General features: G+C 34.1%; 1 protein-coding gene across 3 annotated transcripts; it reads right to left on the minus strand.

The window, feature by feature from the left end:
• Positions 1 to 695: 695 nt before the first annotated feature.
• Positions 696 to 21,279, minus strand: dnaaf11 (dynein axonemal assembly factor 11). Of its 3 annotated transcripts, none has more exons than XM_088643933.1 (13): positions 21,041 to 21,279; positions 19,743 to 19,869; positions 19,005 to 19,172; positions 18,397 to 18,474; positions 17,718 to 17,866; positions 17,112 to 17,320; positions 16,090 to 16,254; positions 13,232 to 13,306; positions 11,365 to 11,430; positions 10,852 to 10,921; positions 8,560 to 8,655; positions 6,500 to 6,579; positions 696 to 1,012 (listed from the first exon to the last, which is right to left on the minus strand). In XM_088643933.1, exons 2-13 carry the CDS (start codon positions 19,750 to 19,752, stop codon positions 823 to 825), a joined length of 1,356 nt encoding a protein of 451 aa, XP_088500059.1. In that variant the 5' UTR covers positions 19,753 to 19,869; positions 21,041 to 21,279; the 3' UTR covers positions 696 to 822. The 3 variants fall into 3 exon arrangements, with proteins under 3 accessions (XP_088500059.1, XP_088500058.1, XP_088500060.1); XM_088643932.1 differs by having other exon boundaries at positions 17,694 to 17,866; positions 21,041 to 21,276; XM_088643934.1 differs by lacking the exon at positions 6,500 to 6,579 and having other exon boundaries at positions 881 to 1,012; positions 17,694 to 17,866; positions 21,041 to 21,276.
• Positions 21,280 to 21,962: the final 683 nt, after the last annotated feature.

Genomic DNA, 21,962 nt, shown 5'->3' on the forward strand with positions numbered 1-21,962 from the left:
TATCATTTTAGCTACAGTCCGATGAGGCAAATAAAAATCCATTTCTGCTGCTGCACGTGGTCAAGATTCAGCACTAGGCTAGAGCATACAGTACGTCTTTGTAGCGCACCAAATACGAGCACACGTGGATACATTTCTAAGATAATGAGAGGAAAAAACAGTCTGTATAGTAAGCTGAAGATGTTGCATATCATATCTCAAAACTGCTGTTAACTGCTAATGTTATCACATTAAAGAAGGTCAGTGTACCTCCCAATTATTTTAAACAGAAATTATATTTTGTCAAACAAAAAAGAGGTGCTAGTACCACAAATTACCTTCACCTCTATCAGTAATTCACACACTGGTGGTCAAAACGGGAAATGGTTTACACAGTTATTATGCATACCAAATAAGAGGACACTTCCTGTTATTCCACTTGTAATTTTCAATAACATTAGCACGGTAAATGTCAGAATTACTTCTGAAATGTTCTTAGAACAGAGTTCAATGCCAGTCATATAATTCCATTAACACATACTGTAATTCTTTCCATTGAAGTATAACTTCAAGAAAAGAGTTTTTTGTTTAATATCTGCAATTGCAATCTATTTGACAGACAACAAAGAAAAAAAGTGCACAGTGTAAATAGATGCATACACCAGACTAACCACATATACTGACTAGCATTACAAACACAACACATGACTATTCAATTTGTAGTATTTGCTTTTTAATTTTTATCAGTATACATGTTCCAAATTTTCATATTTAAATACACTACACAATAACTCAGATTCAGGGGGAGATTCTTTTATATTCAATTCATTATATTCATTTCTTTTATATTAAAGGTGGAATATCAGGGCTGTCTTCAAAGTCTTCAATATCTTGTATAGACTCACTCAGTCGTGAGCATTGCAACTTTAAAGGCCCTTGAGAAATTGTCTTCTTTTCTTGCACAATATTAGCCAGATCAATGATTGATTGCTTTCTGGGATCCACTTCCAGCTTTTCCAGTCCTTTTGCTTTACTGCAATGAGAATAAATTAGCACAAAAATCAGTGTGATCCAAAGTGATTCAAACAGAACAACAAATGTTGATTCTTTAGAGGTGATGGAAATTCATTTTTTAAATCAGTAAAGGTTAAATAACCCAGTTATAAAGATAAAGAAAGGTGTACTAGACTCCACTGGCAGGCACAAAATGATAAACACCACAAATATTTTGAATATCGTGAATATTTCAAATAATTCGGTCTCCACTCAGACTGAGCTGGGGTGCACTTAACTTCATGAGATACACACTCAATAATGCAAATGCATCAGCACCCACTTTATCTAGCACTTTAACTTATACTAGTTGAGCAACGTATTAGTACAGGTACTTACATTAAAACAGAAATACATTAAATGGACATTTCCCAAGTTTTTTAACATACTGTATTAAGGATCAAATAATGGAGATATTGTCCTTATAATTCATTTTATTCATTATTACAATAGCTATCATCTTCCATTCTAAAAACAAGTTTCTTATATGAGTGCATCAATGGTGTGAGGCTATAATACTGATCCTAAACAGAGGCGTGTAAAGAGCATCAGACAAAAAATGTTAATATTCAAATCTGAATTTGAAGAATTGCATTTAATAGACAATACACAAATTATATTACTAACTCATTAATGTAAACTATTTGTACATTCTTTCATCCATTTAAATAAAATTACTGTTTAATATCACTGAAATTCTGAGAAACAAATATTAATTTCTTGTACTTTCTGCTTTCTCATCAGTTTTCATCAGTTTCATTAGTTAAGCAAGTTTACTCATAGAATACTGTACAAATAATTCAGCAGATACCATCTCCTAAACCCAGGAGGCATCCCAAGACAAGGGCATAAAATTTCTCTTTATATCTCTTCTCCAATACTCCAAATTGCTAGGCAAAGCAGTTTAGTAAGGTTAAGCAAAACGATGTGACAAGAATGAAGATAAAAATATGCTTCACATATGCATGCATTTTTCACATATTCTTTATCAGAGTGATCGTATCACGGTATCAGTGGATCATGCAACATCATTTTGGTTTCACTAAATACACACAACTGAAATGAAAGAAAGTGAACAGTAAACATGTACAGTAGCTAATTGGAAACCCAATCTATGACCATGTCCCTACACACAAAAAGCAGGGTATTGTCATACAAACTATTTCCTTCCAATGAATGATACAAGAATTAGCATACTCAAAAAGGAAACAACATTCACTAAAGTCTTATCTACAATAATTGCATTGCAGTCTGTTTAAAACAATGAAGTCTTCTTTGTTTTTAACTGATTATCTGAAAAATCACCACAAAAAAACACAAGCAACTTTACCTACAGGATTTGCCTTCTTTTTAGATTTTAAAGCAAGCAAAATAAAATTAGAATACAACAGAGACAGGCGTCAGCAATGCTTTGAAAAACTTAATTGGTCTTTTTAAACCTCTATATTTAGCAAATCACAGAGTAAATTGGAAAATATATATTCATAACACACAATCGGTGAAAGGAAGTGCTAAGAAACATGATAGCACATAATATTTATGATGCAAAAAAATTAAATACAAATATAAAGAAAAAGAAACAAAGAAGCTTCATAAAATAACTTAATTACAGTAAGTGATCCTTTTTTTATCAGTGCTAATATAGACTGAAAACTATGGGTGCCTTGATACATTCCTGTTTGATACTATTACAGAAGTAATTGCATGGTAACTGTAATTGGATTCCTGTTTCTTGCATGAGGACCAGCTAAATTTTCAACCAAAGGTGTAGGCAGATTAAACCAATCTCTCAGGTGTTCTCTCCTTTCTATTGCCCTGTGTTCTTTTTTTATTTGTCTGCCCTGTGATGGAATTGCATCCCATGTGGAGAGTAGACCCACAGTGCGTCCTGTACCTCCAGGATAGGTTACTGAAGCTTTCTGATAAAGGATGAGTAGATGTTTTCGTCAAAATGAATTATATATTTTTGCAACACAGGTACAATGTTATTTTTCATAAAAATATTTCTGTACTCTCGGGTAAATTATTTTCTAAAATCTTAAAGCTTTAGTACTTTCCCTTAATCTGGAGGGAATAAACACCAGAGGGATTCTGTAAAATATAGCTCAGTCTGATCACCCAGGAAACCTTGTCTTGCCTTGAGGTTGTCACCACCTGTTTCCCATTTGTATTCAGAGGGCTCTGTGACGCTCAGTAACATTTAGTCAAGGTAGACATTAGATTCAAATCTAGGTTTTGGGTTTGGTAGCTACATCCTATTGTCTTTTTTTTACAATCCTAATTATCAGAATAGAACAGGACATGATCATTATAAATCAAGAGCGAAGAAGTGTAAGTAATTGCAAATTAGTGTCAGACACTTCTGCTATACCCTAATTCAACTAGACGATTTCTGTAAACATTTTCACTTTCAAAAGTCTACCAAATGTGAAAGTAATTGTTACAATAAAGCATATTATTATATTTTCTGCAATAGCAGTTTTCTTGAGACTGCCTAGAAAACAAAATAAAGTAAGTTGCATTATATCATCTTTATGTTGCATGCTAAATTACAATGTGTATGTGATGTGAAATTATAAATGCTCAATTTATATATTTTATTTCAGTTGATCTACATTTTGTTTTCATGCTGATTTATTTCTTATTGAAAACTTTAAGTTTCTTTTCACAAATTTAAAGGAACATAATTTCTATTGAACCCATCCTGAGATAGCTGCACTGAAAAAGACATGGAGGATTTGTTCATGTAAAGATATATAACACTACACTGACTCATGTGTTTAGAATTCAGGTAAAAGAAAGAAATTCAGGTTGAAGAAAGAAATGTCAAAAAACACATATTAATATTTTAAAAAAATATTTGATCTCTTTTAACATCAGAAATCAGAATATCAAAACATCCAGTTGACCTTCACCCTTTTTAAGGTAACTATTAAAGCCCAGTTCAGGCTTGTTAGCCTTTTGATTCTAAGGTCAACGTATGCCAACAGGATAATGCCAGCATGACATACTAAATGCAACGTTTGATGTACTTGTGCTTCGTTACAGTAATTAGATTCAATCTCACTGAGACGGTCCAATAACAAATATGTCATATCCCTATTAATGATCATTGGTAAGGGCAAGTAAGGAGAAAACATGAAAACAAGGTTTCAGAAAAATGGTACAGTATATCTTGTTAGGTGTGTGCTACACCAACAATAATGCATGTACTGTATGATATTCATGTTATTTTCCTATTTTCAATATCCACTCTTACAAAGAACAAAATATGATTAATTGCAGTTCATTACCAGAGCCCACACAAAATTAAGAACATTTTAAGCAAAGCTTAAGATTAGCTCCCCAAAATACGTGCAAACCTGTTGTGTACGTGTACAGTATGTTGTGAATGAGCGTGCTTCTACAGGCTAAATATTGAGTTTGAAAACTTTAGAAATATGCATTAGGTTATAAATGAAAAAATCACTTTAACCAAATAAGACTACATTATTCTAATTCTAAACCTGTAAAGGTACTAATCACATGTAAGTCAAGGTTATCTTTCATTGCTTGTACTACATTCTCATGAAAAAAACAGGTTTTATCACAACAGGTGTTCCTCTTCAAAATGTTGTTCTGTCTGGTAGCCCTTTTTAAACGCCTTTAAGAGCTTCCAGCTCGACTCCAACATATGAAAGACCTAGAAGACTGTGGCTTCCCTCTTCTGTCCTTGCACTACCTTTTTCCTTTCTTTTCACTTTTTCCTTTGCTTATCTGCTCCAAATCTCCAGTTTCCCTTTTCCTACTAATTTATTCCTGTTTTTATATTATTGTTGGATTTACACAGTTTGCTTAGGTACCAAGTCTTTCATGCCATGATGATTGTTAACATTTGTTCATTATTGTATATGGTACCATGTGATCATTTTTTCGTTTTCCCTGAAAAACCAATAAACAAATTGAACATAAACAATCTATCTTTAATTGAAACGATCACACCTTAAACATAGAATTGTAAGAAAGACAAAGATCAATTATTGTCTTAAATTAAATATGATTTATTACAGAGTTAAACAGAAAAAGTTATTACTAAGCAGGGAACTTAATAATTGTGTATTACGCACAAAAAATATTTTGCTTATGTATTGCACGCTCCTTTAAATAGATTGTTTAAGGTATTAAGATTATTCCGCAGAGGTTCTGAACGTAGTTTAGAGAGCACTTTGTCAAAATGAGTGGTTATACATGAGAGCCAAATCAATTTGTGTTTTACTAGGCATGAACAATAGTAAAACAAGTGTTTAAAGAGATGTAGGCAACTGATATAAAAAAGAGAAAACTGAAGTGGATCCAATATTGTATTTTCTCACTAAACCGCAATAGCTGCGGGTTTCCAATGTCTCCACTGTGTTTTTATTGAAAGCATTTTGAGCTATATATAATATTAATGTTTCTCTTCGGGGTCAACTTATAAAGAAAAAAAGCAGATTTTAAAACTAGTAATGGAAACATCTGAATTGCTTCCACTTAAAATAAAAGCTTATTGGGAAAATTTATAAATGTGCTACAATTGTACAAAAGTGTTACTGAATTGCTTTGTGCACAGGAGATCCAAACCTCATTTGTGCATTGAAAGATACAGTATGTGAGTGCTGCTTTGTATTAACTCTGGTGTCTTGGCTAAATTCAGTTTTAGACGTGTTCAATCAGGATTACCTGAATGTCCCCACTAATTCAAATGGTGAATTTATATTTTAATTATCCCCTCATTTCTGTGTGCTAGCTCTGTTGGTACAGAATGACTGAAGTGCATCAATGAGGCGAGTACTGCACTTCAATGGTAACTGGAGTGGATCACTTCCCTATACTGTATGTTAATAACACTAAGTGCTATGTAAATGCAAGAAATTATTGGCCAAGTTTAAACATTGTGCTTGACTGAATACAAGTCCAATGTAAAAGACACCTGGAGAACTACAGTACATGGTGTGAATTATTTAGATGGTGATATTGTTTTAACATGTGACCAGAGCAGAATATTTGTACTATCATCCGCCCATTGCACTTGTTGACAAGAGGCATATTTTGGAGGAGACAATTTCATCCAATTTGAATGTTGTTTTTCATAAATAAATAATTCCACCATCTTAATTTTCACACCTTATAAACTTGGTATTTATAATTCCAATGAATCACTAAATGAAATTTAAAACAATCGCAGTTGAGACATTTGTAAACATTTTCTGTAACACCTATATTTTAAAAAAAAAAGCTTTCTCTGTTTAGTTTGCAGTACTTTTACTAATTACATCAGTGGACAATTTTTTTCTAGAATTTTGTTTTGTTCAGAATAAGCATAAGATTTAACAAAGTTTTAATTCCAATATGAAATAAAGCAAAATATTTTCTAAAGCACTGGCTGGCAAACATTTCACTATTCACTATTTCACTATTACTACATCTGCTAAAAAGAAGAGACCATTACCTTGTGTTACCAGTAGATGCTTCAATGGCACGTGAGGATTTTGAAACTGGGGATACTTTTGGTTTAACAAGCTCCTGAGCCTGAAAAATATTTTTTTTACATTTCTGAATTAAATACAGACTTTGAAACCTTTACTTTTCCAACCTTGTAAAACACTGTTTAGTTGTCTTTGACAGGTTTTCTACTTTGGTGGGATTTAATCCAGTATACTTCACGTATACTTCAAAGCAGAGCTACAGTATTTGTGCAGTCTGTACTTATAGTATGTGTCCTTACATACTGTATGTGTTAGTGCTGTTTTATCAATGAAAACTGGATTTTTGTACAGAAACATTTTAAATTGGACCTTTCTTTTTAATACAAAACGTTACCGGTAATTGTAACATATATTTATTTACATTCAAGTAGATACTGTAGCTGTGTCAGTGTGCCTAGGCTGCGAAGGAACAAGTAAAGGTTTATTCCATGCTGTTCATGTCAGGTAGTTAAATAGTAACTGAGTGTTCAGTCATATGGAGATTTAGTTACCACTAATTTATACTAAATGTTTTGCATCCTATATACTAAGTGAATGTTTGCTTACAAAGACACAGAAGATACTTTTGAAGTTATACCAATAACTAGACTTTACAAATGCATTTTCAAATACTTATTGGATGCTACAAATTTTGCACAACTTCTTTCTTTAACTGTCTGACTTGTTAGATAAAAACATTTGACATAGACATCTCTCAACTTAATCTTAGGCAAACATTCAACATGGGGAAATACAGTATACAACTTAGGTGAAAGTCAATATACTGTATATACACATTTATAACTTTTCTCTGACTAAACTCTGAGAAATACTTTATTTTATTTCCATCTAAAGTATTACTTTATTTTGTTTTTTTCAAATTTCCATCACTATACAGTCATGACCAAAAACAAAGTTTAAAGTCTGTAATTGCAATCCAGCACAATTGATCAAATTATCAAAATAAATAAAACATTTTGATTAAAAACATTTACTGCTAATATGGGTATTTCTGTCTGTGTAATATATTATTAGTTTCAGTGACAATTGATGGTTAATAATAACACATTTTATTGTTAAGCACTATTAAAAAAACTCAAATATTAAAACAAAAATTAAGCTACTGTATAACTATTAAGCAATAGTAAAAGAAGGGTTTTTAGGCAAGTTTTAAAAAATGTCCACAGTCTCAGCATCTCAAATGGTTTTGGTAATAAGTTCCACAGATCTGAACTAGCAAATCACTAATAAGGTATTGCGCTATTCTGAAGAAATAAGTCCTAAGGTAACCCAAAGACAGAAGATTCAGTTTGTTACATGAAAAGAAGAGACCATTAAAAAACATTTTAAAGATCACAGGGTGCCAATTCAATTTAAAGAGGACATTAGTTACACGCTGAGGCAAAATCACAAAAGTTGCAAACTCACATATTTAAACATTTTTACTACTTTTAGTACATACTTTAGTAGATACTATATGTAATGTTTCAAGTTTAGAGTCAAAAAATAATTTCAAAGCATTTTAGTTCAGCCACAGACACATGAAGCAGTACAGAAAATGCACTGAAATTTAAATTTTCAAAATCATAAGCTTCTGAATTTCCATAAAATCAACAATATCGATTAATATTGACATTTTTTTTTTACTTCAACCATACAAAACAATTTCAATGGTATTTACTTATCACTGCCTCTGAGATTACTGTGTTGTAATGACACATTAAATAAAATGTTGACGAAGAACTAGAGGATTTGGCTACATATTAAAAAAATGCCTGTCGGGAACATCACATTTGTATCAATAGGGCTGACTAAAATGAGCATTGTATATTAGATATAGATTCTATCAGCATTTGTCATATCTACCATATCTATCTGTAGCATTATGTAATCAGCATACGCATAAAGTAAATATGATGTCTTGGCACTGTGGGATGAAGGACAATAATGCCCCCTTTTTTCAAACAATATTTACAGATATGTTTTTAAGTGCACAAAAATTAAGTATTTTTTACATGGATATCGGTGCATCGACTACCTGTACCTTTGGCATTATGACAACCAAGTGCCCTGTGGTTTGAGACCTTTTAGCTATGGAGCTATCAGGCTTCACTTCTTTAGGAAGTACAAGCTGGAAGATCTGGAACACAAAAGCACAGCATTTATTTTGCCAAATGTGCCATTGATACATAACTACAGTCTACAATTCAACTTTTTTTTTCAAATGGACATATTTAGAAACTGAAACAAGGTATCTACTGTACAAACAAGTAATTTAATTTTATAAAGTTGTATAGTCAAAGGTTCTGTTTAGCTTGTATTTCAGTTTTTTCAAAGACCAGTACTGTATTTGAAAATTCATATGGTATGACAAAGCAGAAAGTATCTTCAAGTTTAACACTTTAACGAATGTATTTTGTTTTCGGCCTATATAATGTCTACATGCTCAAATTATAATTTTCCAAAGAAGAGTACTTGCCAAAAAATGACTAGTGTATTTTTTCCTGTTCCTCAATTGTCACTTCTCCTCGGAAGCCAATTTTTGCTCTATTTTTTATTGGTAATTCACAGAAATGGAATCCCAAGATAGCAACTCTCATATTTATCTTGACAAGCTTCATTTTCACTTCACATTTTTATGGCATAAAATTAGATGGATTTTTTTGTGAACAGAAGAAATTCAGTAATGTGGAAAGCAGGTCAGTAAATTTGTTTTTCTCACCATTTCTACGAAAAAAAATGGTTACGAAGCTGTAATTGCATATTACTGTAGAACAATTATACCATGGTTTTAAAATTTAACATGGCAAGCATAAAAGCATAAAAGAGTACCCGAATTTTAAAAGATAAATTTCACATGATTATATGAAAAGGGAAAATTTGAAAAGCCAAAATAATTCAGATTAACATTAACTCATTGTCCAAAAACAAAGAAAACAATTTCAAAATATATCCAGCTAATCCATAATCCAGTTATTTTATGCAAAACAAAATGAGAAAAACAAATTCTGACGCCATGTGATACTCAATTAACATAAATTAGACTATTATCTTAAGAGTTCATGCACTAAAGAATATTTCTAACATAATTGTACTGTAGTCGCTCAGACAATATAAAAACCCTAAACACAAAACATTCTCATTAAAAGCAGGTTAATGGGATGAATAATCACATTCCTTGCTTTAAAACATTGTACAGTATCTTAAGTTATACAATGATCCAAACAGGCAGAAGTAAAAAAAAATACAGGTTTTACCACATTAGCTATTTTAATTCCATTTAAACAGATTAAGATTTATAGCATAATTTATTCATCATGTTTTGTTTTAAACAGCATTAGCATTTAGAACTATAAAACCTAGCTAGTGGTAGAAGGTTATACTGAAAGTTGTTGTTTGAGCAATACAAATTTAGTTGATGACAGATCTCCAGTAAATGCATCTAATTTAATAATTTAGATCCTGTGTGTCATAGGTACATACTGTAACAACAAGCTTGGAAGCTACTGTACATCCGTTAACTAAAATTCAGTGACCTAAATACTAAAAAAAACATTTATTCATTCACTACTACCGCATAAATGTCAAGATAAATAGAAACTTCAGTATGTTAAGATTTTAATTCTTAAAAGTTAATATAGTCATAGAGGTATCTATGGTACATCTCAAATGAATCACGTCATAACATTTCCAATAAATAAGCACTGCACGTAATAGTACAGAATGTTGTATTTATTTGGGAGTAAAATCCACACATAAGAACTGTCTCAGTGTCAGTGCAGAAACATCACACTTTTCTGACAATTTATAACCTTCAAAAAAAGTAGTCAAATAACCAGCAAACTTGCAATTTCAGTTCAAGGCTGTAATAATTCAAAATGTAATTACAGGTCTGGGCACTGTACCTGAAAAACGTTTTTGGCAAAATACCTATTTTTACTTGTAAACTGTACAGTGCCTTTTGTCACATACACCAATTAAAACACTGTCCCATTTTCTTCATAAACATACAGTAAATATGAGCTGTGCATAACACACAATAATAGATGGTATCACAGAATTCCTTAGTCAAATTGAAGTATTCAGGTTAAGTTTTAAAAAATGTGTATGCGTCTTTTTGTAGGTTAAAAAAGAGATACCATAGGAAGGGTATGAATACTTTTGCAAGTCACTGTAAATCATTGTTAATGATTTCATTAAGTTGAATGGAGAAAATTCCTTGATTGTTAGCTTACGATTGAATTAGACAGAAAACTGAAAAGGTACAAAAAGTCTTTGTTACTCATTGTCTTAGCAGAGCATTGTCTGCCCTGAAAGAAAACAAAGCCTGTAGTACCTTTCCTTTAACTATGACTCTAATGTACGTTGGTTGAACATCCACATCTAGAAGGGATGTATCCAAATACCTGTAGGCAAACATAGAAAATTAGATACTTTTTTCCTTATTGTGTTTAATACCTCCTAACTTGACATTTTTCTATGCTAAGAAGTCCCAATATCTAATAACTAAGTAATATAAATAACTGTGGATTGCAACTAAAGTAACTAAAATGCAAAATAACATTTTTTAAACCAGGAAGATTTCATTTAAATAATATACCGTACAGCATATACAATTATTTGAAAGATAGAAACTTAGGCCTTAAACACACTGCAGCATACAGTATGTGAATTCATCATAAAATGCCAGATATATTAAGATGTACCTCATATTAAAATATACTAATACATAATTTTAAGCTATAAGTTGAACACAATACAGAACAAATAATTCAATAGAAGGCAGTCTAGATAATGTTGCTTGTAAGTTAAAAGGTTAATAACAGTACTGTTTAGAAAATTTACCAACCTGTAGACTGAAAGATCCAGCAAAATATTGTTGCCATCCTCATCGTCCGACAAAGAGAAATCAAGCCTTTTATAGATAAAAACATTACACATTTATGCTTAATACAGTTTAACCTAATACAACATTGCTTCAAACACACATATACATATGCAGCAAACACTATTTGTAGAATTGATAGCAGTACCATTATTTGTCCAGTTTTTTTTTTCCAGGACATAAAAGGGCTAAATATTTATCAAGAAAACCAATATTTCTGTGAACCACTACATTTTGAATACCAGCTTTAATTTATAAATCCCTATAGATGTCACTTTATACATGGATTCTGATTTTTAAATACTAAATAAGAATATCAAACAAAACATTCTTCACTCAAAAACAAAAAAAAAGGAAAAAGTTCAGTTTTCATCAAAGATTGAAAGGTTAACAATTTCCAATCAGACTTGTGACTTTCAATCATTTTAACCATGGTATTACAACCTAATTTTTTAGGTATGGCAAAATAACGAACATGCAAGGGAAAGAGTGTGAAAGAGTGACCTCTGATAATATTATACAGGATATGTGATTACTGTGGATTGATTTTGCTTCTCTTGCAGCACAACTGGAGACAGCTTCCACCTACATGTAAGCAATTATGTACTGCTTTCTACTGTCATAGCTTCCAGCCCACAGTCCATTGGAAACAATATACAGACTACAATGTAACTGCAGCTATCCTTCAGTTTTTAAGTGCATCTCACCATCCACTTGAATCAGGTACAGATACAGTTATGAAGTGGCATATGCTTAGATTGACGTCTATTGTCTGATGTGGCACCCTGTTCAATTCTCAGTGATGGTGACTATATGAAGTCTGACTGCATTTGATATGAAGATTATTAGTTCTTTGCTACTGCAATGCTTTAAGGATTATGTGATAAAAGGGACAAAAAACAAGTTATTCATGGGAGGGCATATGTGATGAGTGACAAGCAACAGAGATATTAATGTGCTACCTCTTCAAGACACTGGCTTGTCAGTAACACAGTGTGCAGCAGAAATAACTGGCACCTTTGAAGTGAAAGTTCTTATAATTATTAACATTCCTTGTCGTGCTGAAGCATCCTGAATTGAAACACCGTGCAGTATACTGTAGCTCTGAGATTCTATTTTCTTGTTAAAGGTGTGATTAGAACAAGAAGACTCAGACAGTTATAAAACAAAGGTCATAAGAAAATGTACAGATAATAACATTATTAAGAGGACAACTGTTTAGTTTGTATAACCAACCTATTAATATGTTATTAATTATGTAATAAACAGATATTCATCATTGTTATAAATCAGTCTACGAGCAGGATGGGGCTTTGTTACTATGCAATTAATCTGTAGTACAGTTTGATTATTATAACATACATAGGTTGGTTATCATAACAAATAGAAATACATTCTATTTATAAAATATATCTAGATCACACTTGTAATCTAATATGTTAGGCTTTTAATTATAAAAGGGATTTTCCAGCTTGTAGTTCTTATGATGCATCAATAATAATTAAGAGAAATGACATATTCTTAATAGGTTACTAAAAATAAATCTCTTATTTTATCGTGCTTTACAACTAATGGAAGATATCATAACATAAATAATTATGAAAAAGGAAGACCTTAAGACTGAAATAAATCAAAAATTACTACAAAACTGGTAAGAGCAAATTAGTCACTGAATTAAATGTCTTAGGTGTTAATGATCTTAGATTACTCTGACCCACTCATTAAAGGGGTTGTGAGTAATTGCCACTTATTCTACAAATACATCAAATGATTTCATTTTTTGCCTAGTGCTCTTTACACAGTTAATGCACTGCTTTTAATGTCTACATACTTGGGCTCATTGACATTCAGCACTCGTCCATCTGCTGTGATCAATGTCCTTGCCTTCTGTTTTTTGTCTTTATTCCTGAAAAGAAAACAATGAACCAAATTTTCAAGGTTTGCCTGATTATGATTAAAGTTAAAAAAATAAAGGGCTGCCTCTGTAAGATGAATTGTTTCACTGAAGAGTTAACTGTCAATTGTACTCTCATTTTTTATGGTATAAGCAAAACTGAGACATTTACTCAGATAAAAAGAATAAAATAAGATAAAATAGTATTGTTTTGTTGTGAACTATTTCTATTAATTTGACATTTTCCAAAATATAAGAAACCAACAACAAAACAAACTCCAGAGAGGCCAAAATTTCAGTTCTCATTTTGGCCAAGAAGTGAGAGTGAGGATTACCATTGTTTAGAATCAAGAAGAAAAAAACCTATTTACAAAATTTACGCACATCTGGACATTCCTAAAACGCATAAAGTGCATAAAGGTGGCTCATATGGCGGCTAATATGTCCCCTGGAAAAAATGTACATAAGGGTAAAATGAATCAATTCACGAGTAGGGGTTTTGGAAGTCAAATTTATATTATCCCATGAATTTTTTTTTAATCATTAGAATTTTAATTCCAGTTACAAATAATAACAACCATTAGCACTTCAATTGCAATTATAAATTCTAACAAGTGCTAAAGTTGCTAAAGGTTCTCTAAAAGAAAAAAAAAACAAAACAAAATAGAAGAAAACCTCCTTTGTTTTGTCCCTGAACTTCACGGCATATTTATGGAGCCAAATTGCTATATATATTCTAAGGTACTGTAACCACCAGTACATACTAAAATTTGACGTCTGTATGGATAAACCAGATTTTTTTCACCACAATACAGAATCAAGATTAAAACAAGGGGCAATAATAAAGAAAAGAGAATAAAGCATCAGAAATAACATTTACTGTATAGTTTGACTGAGCGAGGACCCCACTATGCTGCAGAACGGAAAATTTCATACAGCATGTGATCACTTCCCTTCCCACTATGAATTCAGAATTACGAGTAAGCCAAAGGAAGAGAAAGATAATTCATTGAACTAAAAAAAAAAATCAAGTGAGGGAACACATTCATTTTATTGTGGTTCTGAAGACAATGCAACATTAACTGAGTGAAAGAAGGCATCCCTGACAAGGGCCTATAGATACAGAAAATCATGAAGAACATTTGCTGTCTTTTAGCATCATTGCTGAATAGCTGGCATATAAACATTAAAACAAATTAGCATTATTGAGTATTGGAATAAAGTTATCTGAAAGCCCGACTAAGAGACTGTGGACAAACAGATTTTTACCCATAACATCCTCTGCATGCTGTTGCTGGCACCACTGAATATCAAATATTCAAAGGAGATTGACATTATTTTTATTCCTAACCTTTTTTATTCCTATACCCTTTCAAGGTTACAGAAAGTACAGTCTATTAAAAGAACTTCTTGACTATGAGGATTATTTTCTGACAAGCAGCACAACTCATTTAGACATTAAATTTGATTCTACCCTATAGTAATCTACCAGATTTATGGCTTAGGACATTTACAATATAGTACAGTGTTGACACAAATACATTCCTGACAACACTGTAAATGATTGTTTTGCTCATGTATCCTTTCTTATGTGTACTGGATAAGCCCCACAGCCATGAAGAGGCTAGGTTAAAATTTGGTTTACAGTATATTGTTGGTGACTGTTGACGATGATCATCTACTCATGTTTGGCCACACATGACTAATTTCAGTGGGATGAAGTCAGCTGAGGAAACCCAATGTAACTGCACTGCATCCAGCAGACACAATGGTGTCCTGTGACTGCTCAGGATTTCGTTTTTAGTTTTAATAGGGAGGATCCAAAACTGATATCTTATCTCTTCACAATTTAAGTTAAAAAAATTAAAGAAATGTTCATATGTTTATTAGGGAAAACATTTAGAGGCACTAAGGACAATCTTTGCCATTCCCCAATGAGCCAATAACTTCAAAACAAGTTACACTGTGACTGTAGAAGGTGATGTCTAGAAAAGATTAGTATAAAATATGTGTAATTAATGCAAAGGAGTACAGGTGCTTGGAGGAGTCAAGGTAGTACAGGGACCTAATTAATATGATTACTAGGGCTACCTGTAATGCATCTTGCTTAACAGACATACAGTATGGTGTGATGTGTAAAGTGACCTAGTCACCAGGGACACCAAATGTTAGAATAATATCAGGGGTTCATTTATCTGATGATTCCATAGCAACCTTAAGCAAAACAAGATCATGCTGGCCTGAGTTCATGTTTAAAACCTACAGTATATACTGCAGGCTTTAAAAGCATGAAACCTCTCTTAATTTATTCATAGATTAATAAGGCAATGATAAAAGCATCCACAATTTAAATAAAAACATTATTCAATAAATATTAATTAAGCTGAATTAATTAGTGATTTTAAAAACATTTTTCTTAATTGGGAAGCCTCTTCATTCTAGAAAATTGGGTACTGTTTACATCCGGTTACAGAGAAAAAAATGTTTTTCCAACTTGTGCTGAAGTCTGTGTAACACTGCCTACTTGTGGAAAGAAAATAAAACACTGCACTTAAGTTATTTCTTTTTCACTGGAAACAATGGAAAAAGTAGATTGCCTCAACAATGCACCATCTTGCCATTGTATGCAGTTTCTTTTTTGAGACTGTATAACATTTACAGTAATACTGAGTAGCACATGCCCACTGTTTTTCAGGTGATGTTGCAAAATTAACTTGAATTATATTTGAGTTACAGTAGATGTGCTATGGATTAAAATCTTCTAACTGTACAGTATATCCAAGCAAAAACCATACCTTTCACCCTCTTTAGCTTTCCGCTTCTCTTCAATGTGTCTGTGAGCTTCAATCCGGGACTCTGGAGTATAAGCACAAGGCTCTTCCCAAAACTCCTTGTCTTTGTCATCTTCACAGAAGCTTTCCTTTCTCCCGGCCACAACTTGCTTTGCATTACTTTCCTCACTGACAGAACAAAATGCAATAGAAAAGCATGTGAAAATACCAGCTTTGCTGTAAGTCACCTCTTTCTAAACTCCCGTTGGTCAATTATTTCTGTATTAGAATACGTTTTCACAAGTAACTAACGTACAGAACTTATAACTGGTGTTCTGCTCAAGTATTATCAATTCATCATAATAAAGCACAGTAAAAATTTGCCTGCAGAAAGACAGTTTTCTAAAAAATAAATTAGTGGATTTCCATGTATGAATAAAAATCAGTGTAATACAAAGTAAATCTCAGTCTGCTTTCCTTAACAAAAATATATTTTATAAATGTTTAGTTGTCCAAGACGTGGTTGAATTCACAATACATTCACCATAAAACACTTTGTCTCAACAGTACCAGCCATATACTGACGTCTGCATCATCCATCCAAAAAAGACAAGAGGTTTTCATGCAAACCTTTTGTACTTCAATCGATGCCTTCAATTTACACTATTTATATCTAATTTGCTTAAATTAAAACTTCTGCCATATATCTGAGCAACAAAGCATTTCAATAATCCTAGATAAAGATACAGTTGCATATTTATAAAATACTTCTTTATTACACCTTACAACAAATTCTGCTAATGTGAGGTAGGGAAGAGAATTACACATACCGAAGCTGAAATTTACTGTATCGATATTAAAACTTTTTGGTACCTTTTTTAACTTTAAGGTACCTATTCATCCTGTAAATACACTAGACACATACTGTTACCATTTACGAGCAAAAGTCTTAGCATTGTAGTGTTAGTACTAGTATTAATGGAAAGATTACAGTTAGCTTTTATTATGCTCCTTTACATTTACAAATAGTGTTAATAGTGATGTACCATTGTCCATCACAGCCTGGCCTCCTTTCCTGTGTGTCTGTTTTTTCTTTCTTCTGACTTTTCTGCAGCTTTCTTTGGGCTTCCTCCTTCTCCTGAGCTCTCTTCTGCAGGTAGGCCTGCTCCTGTTCCCTGATTTTTTGCCTCACTGCATCCAGACCCTGCATTGACTGAATCCGCTCTGATCGCCCAATCTCTTTGCCATCCAGCCACTACCGACAAATGAAAAACATCACATCCATTAATTAGTCTTGGTAAACAGATCATATCAATAACTTAGCATTCATACAGTGAATTAGAGAGGACATTTAAAGCAGAATGTCATATGGTAGATAAATAAAATAAGGATTATTTCAGGTGAAGTAAATTTATTTTTACATATTTAATGTTGTCACAATGCCTTGTGATTAACAACATGCCAGACAAGGAAATAAAACAGAAGATTTAAAAAGCCCAACTTTAAACTACCATTATAATGCTGAAATACTGTCTTAAAATTATTTTAGTTAAACATTAATTTAAGCTTTAAGCATAAAAGAATTTGAAGTTGAAAGATAGATATGTGATGGATGCAAGATAGTAAACCTTTAGTTGTGGCAGTGTAGCTACCACAAATTGCCTGTAGCCATCAAATTCTGCACAGGGGTTTCCCACAAGAAAAAGCTCTTGTAAATGAATGTTGTGTCTCAGAGTCTCCACGCTGCTTAGTTCGCCAACAAAGTTAACTGTTAAGTCCAGCTTTTGCAGGCTCTCACAACCTGGAAATATACAGTAAATTAAGAAGCAGAAATAGAAAACAATTATAACATATGAAATTATCCAAGGTGTATAAGTATAATCTGTTTGAATATTTACAATTAATAAGTTTCAAAAGAACATCAGCCCAGAACAACTTAGTACAGAAGAATTCAAATGACTGATGCCTCAGAGTAATTAACATTATGCTTGGTTTTACATTAGGATTCAATGTTATTTAAAATTTTAGTTCCAAAATAAGATTAAATTTAATTACTAAATTGTATGAATTGAAACACTGGAAAACAACTTTATTTTTATTTCTATCACAAAACACAGTAACCTTTAAGAGCAACTTAAAACATTTTCAGTTCAAGAACCTGATGAAGAAAATGTTAACATTTTCTGTTGGGTCTAAAAGAAATACTACAGTACAGTACCTGTACATAAAGTACGGTAAATAAGGCTTGCAGAACATTCATTTTCATAATTATTTGATATACAGAACAATGCAAAAACTGACACATAAATGTAAAATATAAAAAGCAATTACCTTCCAGATTTTCAATCCGTTCAATATTGTTTAATGCTAGATTTAAATACTCCAGTTTCTTTAATTTACCAACATGTTCTAAAAAACAAACAAACAGCATCATAGTTAGAATGTGGAAAATACTGATACTGTACATACAGTACAATTCAGTTCTTTTGAATTTATTATTCCTCAGCAAAATCCATTTCAATGTTAGGTAGGGCATTTTATGGTATTGTACATAACAGAATTTAATTTGTGGCATAGCAGCCCCCCAAAAATAATGTCTTAAAACTTTGTAGCAAGATTGTTTTACATTTTAAAGAACCAAGTCTTAGGCATATGCTAAACCACTGAAGAAGTCTACATATTTGCCTTAAGAGCTTACAGTATATGTTTAAATTATTATTAGTGAATATGGGACCATGTAACTAGGTTAGGCTACAAACATGACTCCAGAATTTTGAACCCCATCAAACAGCTGTGTACAGGATGAGAGCTGCTAAAGATGCTAACAATAACAGTGATATTGGCTTTTGGTGTGTAGTTAGTAAAGCTGTACTAATTTGATCAAATGTCGCAAATGCAAAGTTACAGATAAACAGTATGCAACTGCTATGAGGACTCACCAATTTTAGGAATGAGGTTGCTCTGTAGGTAAAGTATTTTGAGCTCTCTGCACCATCTATCAATGTGTTCAATCTTCTCAATGTCCTGCTGGTGGAGAGAGACTTCTTCCAAAGAGAAAATCTCCAGGTTGTTGTGTTCTGCACGTCGCCTGATCAAATCTTCAGTGACTGGTGTGCACCAAGGAGTTGATTCAAATGTATGTTTCGAGAGAGGCAATTAATTTAATTTGATTTCTTTAATATGTTTACCCACTCGTCACATTTACAGTACTAGCACCTGGTGTTCAAGAAACGTATCGAGACATAGGGCGAAATTTGAAAAGAAGATTTTATAAGTAATCGGCTACATAACAAACATACAGTAAAACACTGCTTAAATGTTCCAAAATACGTTTGGAGAAACATAAGTACTCTAATTCAAATTATTTCATAGACTAGCAAACTGCCACTTGCCAGGACGGGGGTTCAATAAAACTAGAAAGTATATCACTATCGAGTGAATTAAATGTATTTAAAACCAATAAGTTTTCATACAGCCCATACTGTACATTGGTAAACGTAACTGCTGGAAATGGGAGTCTGCACCTTACTGCCTGATAGTTCATCTTAACTATTTCAGAGCGCTCAATACATTTAATTTAAAAAAGTATTGATAGATAGTACACACTATACTGTATATCCCATATAGCAGGACGGTTTATTTTCCTTCGTCGCAAAGTTCCCCACTAAAATACTTACTCAGCACCATGTTTTTCTTTGCTTTCCTCTTCAAACTACTTTCAAGACGCCGTAGCCATGGAAACCACGCAGGACGGCAGCCGTCAAGATCCAATCTGCTTCACCCTGGAGAAGCGTTCATCTCTAACTAGAAAAGATTATGTTTATCTTCTGTTTCTTATGCCTAAATAATGCAAGTTTACACTTAGAAGTGATTGCAAACGTCAAGAACATGCCATCATTCATTTAGTTTTTAAAATAGCATTAATCGCGTTTTTCAGTACAGTGAGATGAGATGCAAAAATCAGTAACTATGCCCCAACCAATACATCTTATATTAACACTTAAAAACAATTGCAATTTATTTACATATATATTATTGAATAAGACATATTTTGCGTTTGGTGGGTTTTCTGGGCTCAATAGTAACATATACAGTATATATTGTAACGCAACGGGGCTCAGGCGGGCGCCCTTGCCGCATTAGGTCGGCCCCTGCACCGTCCGGGGCTCGAACCCGGGACTTCCGCGTCTCTCTGCAGCGACCTAGCCCCGTGAGCCAAAGAGAGATCTCTCCACAGCCCAGTAGCTGTGGTCCTGCTATCACAGGGAAGGGCGGTGACGTCACCCGCTCTGGTACGCCAGCTCTTACACACAGTGCTTGTCGGCCGTAAGCGTTACACTCTCCCCCGCTTAAATCGCCGTCCCCGGCAAAGGGCTATCCCACCCCGCTTCTGACACCAATGTAACGCAACGGGGCTCTGGCGGGCGCCCTTGCTGCATCTGGTCGGCCCCTGCACCGTCCGGGGCTCGAACCCGGGACTTCCGCGTCTCTCTGCAGCGACCTAGCCCCGTGAGCCAAAGAGAGATCTCTCTACAGCCCAGTAGCTGTGGTCCTGCTATCACAGGGAAGGGCGGTGACGTCACCCGCTCTGGTACGCCGGCTCTTACACACAGTGCTTGTCGGCCGTAAGCGTTACACTCTCCCCCGCTTAAATCGCCGTCCCCGGCGAAGGGCTATCCCACCCCGCTTCTGACACCAATGTAACGCAACGGGGGCTCAGGCGGGCGCCCTTGCCGCATCTGGTCGGCCCCATCCCGACTGGAGGCTCGAACCCGGGACTCCCGCGTCTCTTCTGCAGCGACCTAGCCCCGTGAGCTAAAGAGAGATCTCTCCACAGCCCAGTAGCTGTGGTCCTGCTATCACAGGGAAGGGCGGTGACGTCACCCGCTCTGGTACGCCGGCTCTTACACAGTGCCTGTCGGCCGTAAGCGTTACAATATTATCTTATATATAATGCTGAATAATAATTCCTTACACTTAAATGTCACTTTTCTGGACACTCCACAAAGCGCTTTACAGGTAATGGGGACTCCCCTCCACCACCACCAATGCGCAGCCCCACCTGGATGATGCGACGGCAGTCACAGTGCGCCAGTACACTCACCACACAACAGCTATCAGTGGGGAGGAGAGCAGAGTAATGAAGCCAATTCATAGATGGGGATTATTAGGAGGCCATGATTGGTGAAGGCTAATGGGAAATTTAGCCAGGATGCTGGGGTAACACCCCTGCTCTTTTCGAGAACCGCCCTGGGACTTTTAATGACCACAGAGAGTCAGGACCTCGAATTTACGTCTAATCTGGAGGACGGCGCCTTTTTTTACAGTAAGTGTCCCCTATACTATACCGGGGCCTTAGGACCCACACAGACTGTTGTGTGAGTGCCCACTAGGCACTAGGCACTTTTACCCAGGAGGTCTCCATCCAGGTACTGACCTGGCTCACACCTGCTGAGCTTCAGTGGGTTGCCATTTGTGAGTTGCACAGTGCGGCTGCTGGCACAATGTAAATAGAGATGAAAAGTATTTTAAATGCAAAGACACAAATGGTGTAAAGCCTACCGTTTGCAACTTAGTGTGGAAACTTAACAACGTAATTTAACTTGGTAATGTGTGATACAATTCAGTCGCTTAGTCACCACTAGAGGGAGCACCTTCCTACTGCAGGACAAACCCCAATCCATTTCAAGTGTCAGTAGACAACTTCCGTTTTGCGGACGTGCGTTTCTGTCAGTTCGTTTTGCGGAATTCTCCCATAAAGAATTTAATGAGACAACGCTTATTTTCTCTTATAATTTCCAAACATGTGAAAACAGAAAAAAATCTTTGTGGAAAAGAATATATAGTGATACTATATACTGTATGACTAATGAATTCAAGCATTTTTTTACATTTTT

Source organism: Lepisosteus platostomus, chromosome 8, assembly GCF_059453375.1.
Source record: "Lepisosteus platostomus isolate fLepPlt1 chromosome 8, fLepPlt1.hap1, whole genome shotgun sequence".
NCBI lineage: Eukaryota > Metazoa > Chordata > Actinopteri > Semionotiformes > Lepisosteidae > Lepisosteus > Lepisosteus platostomus.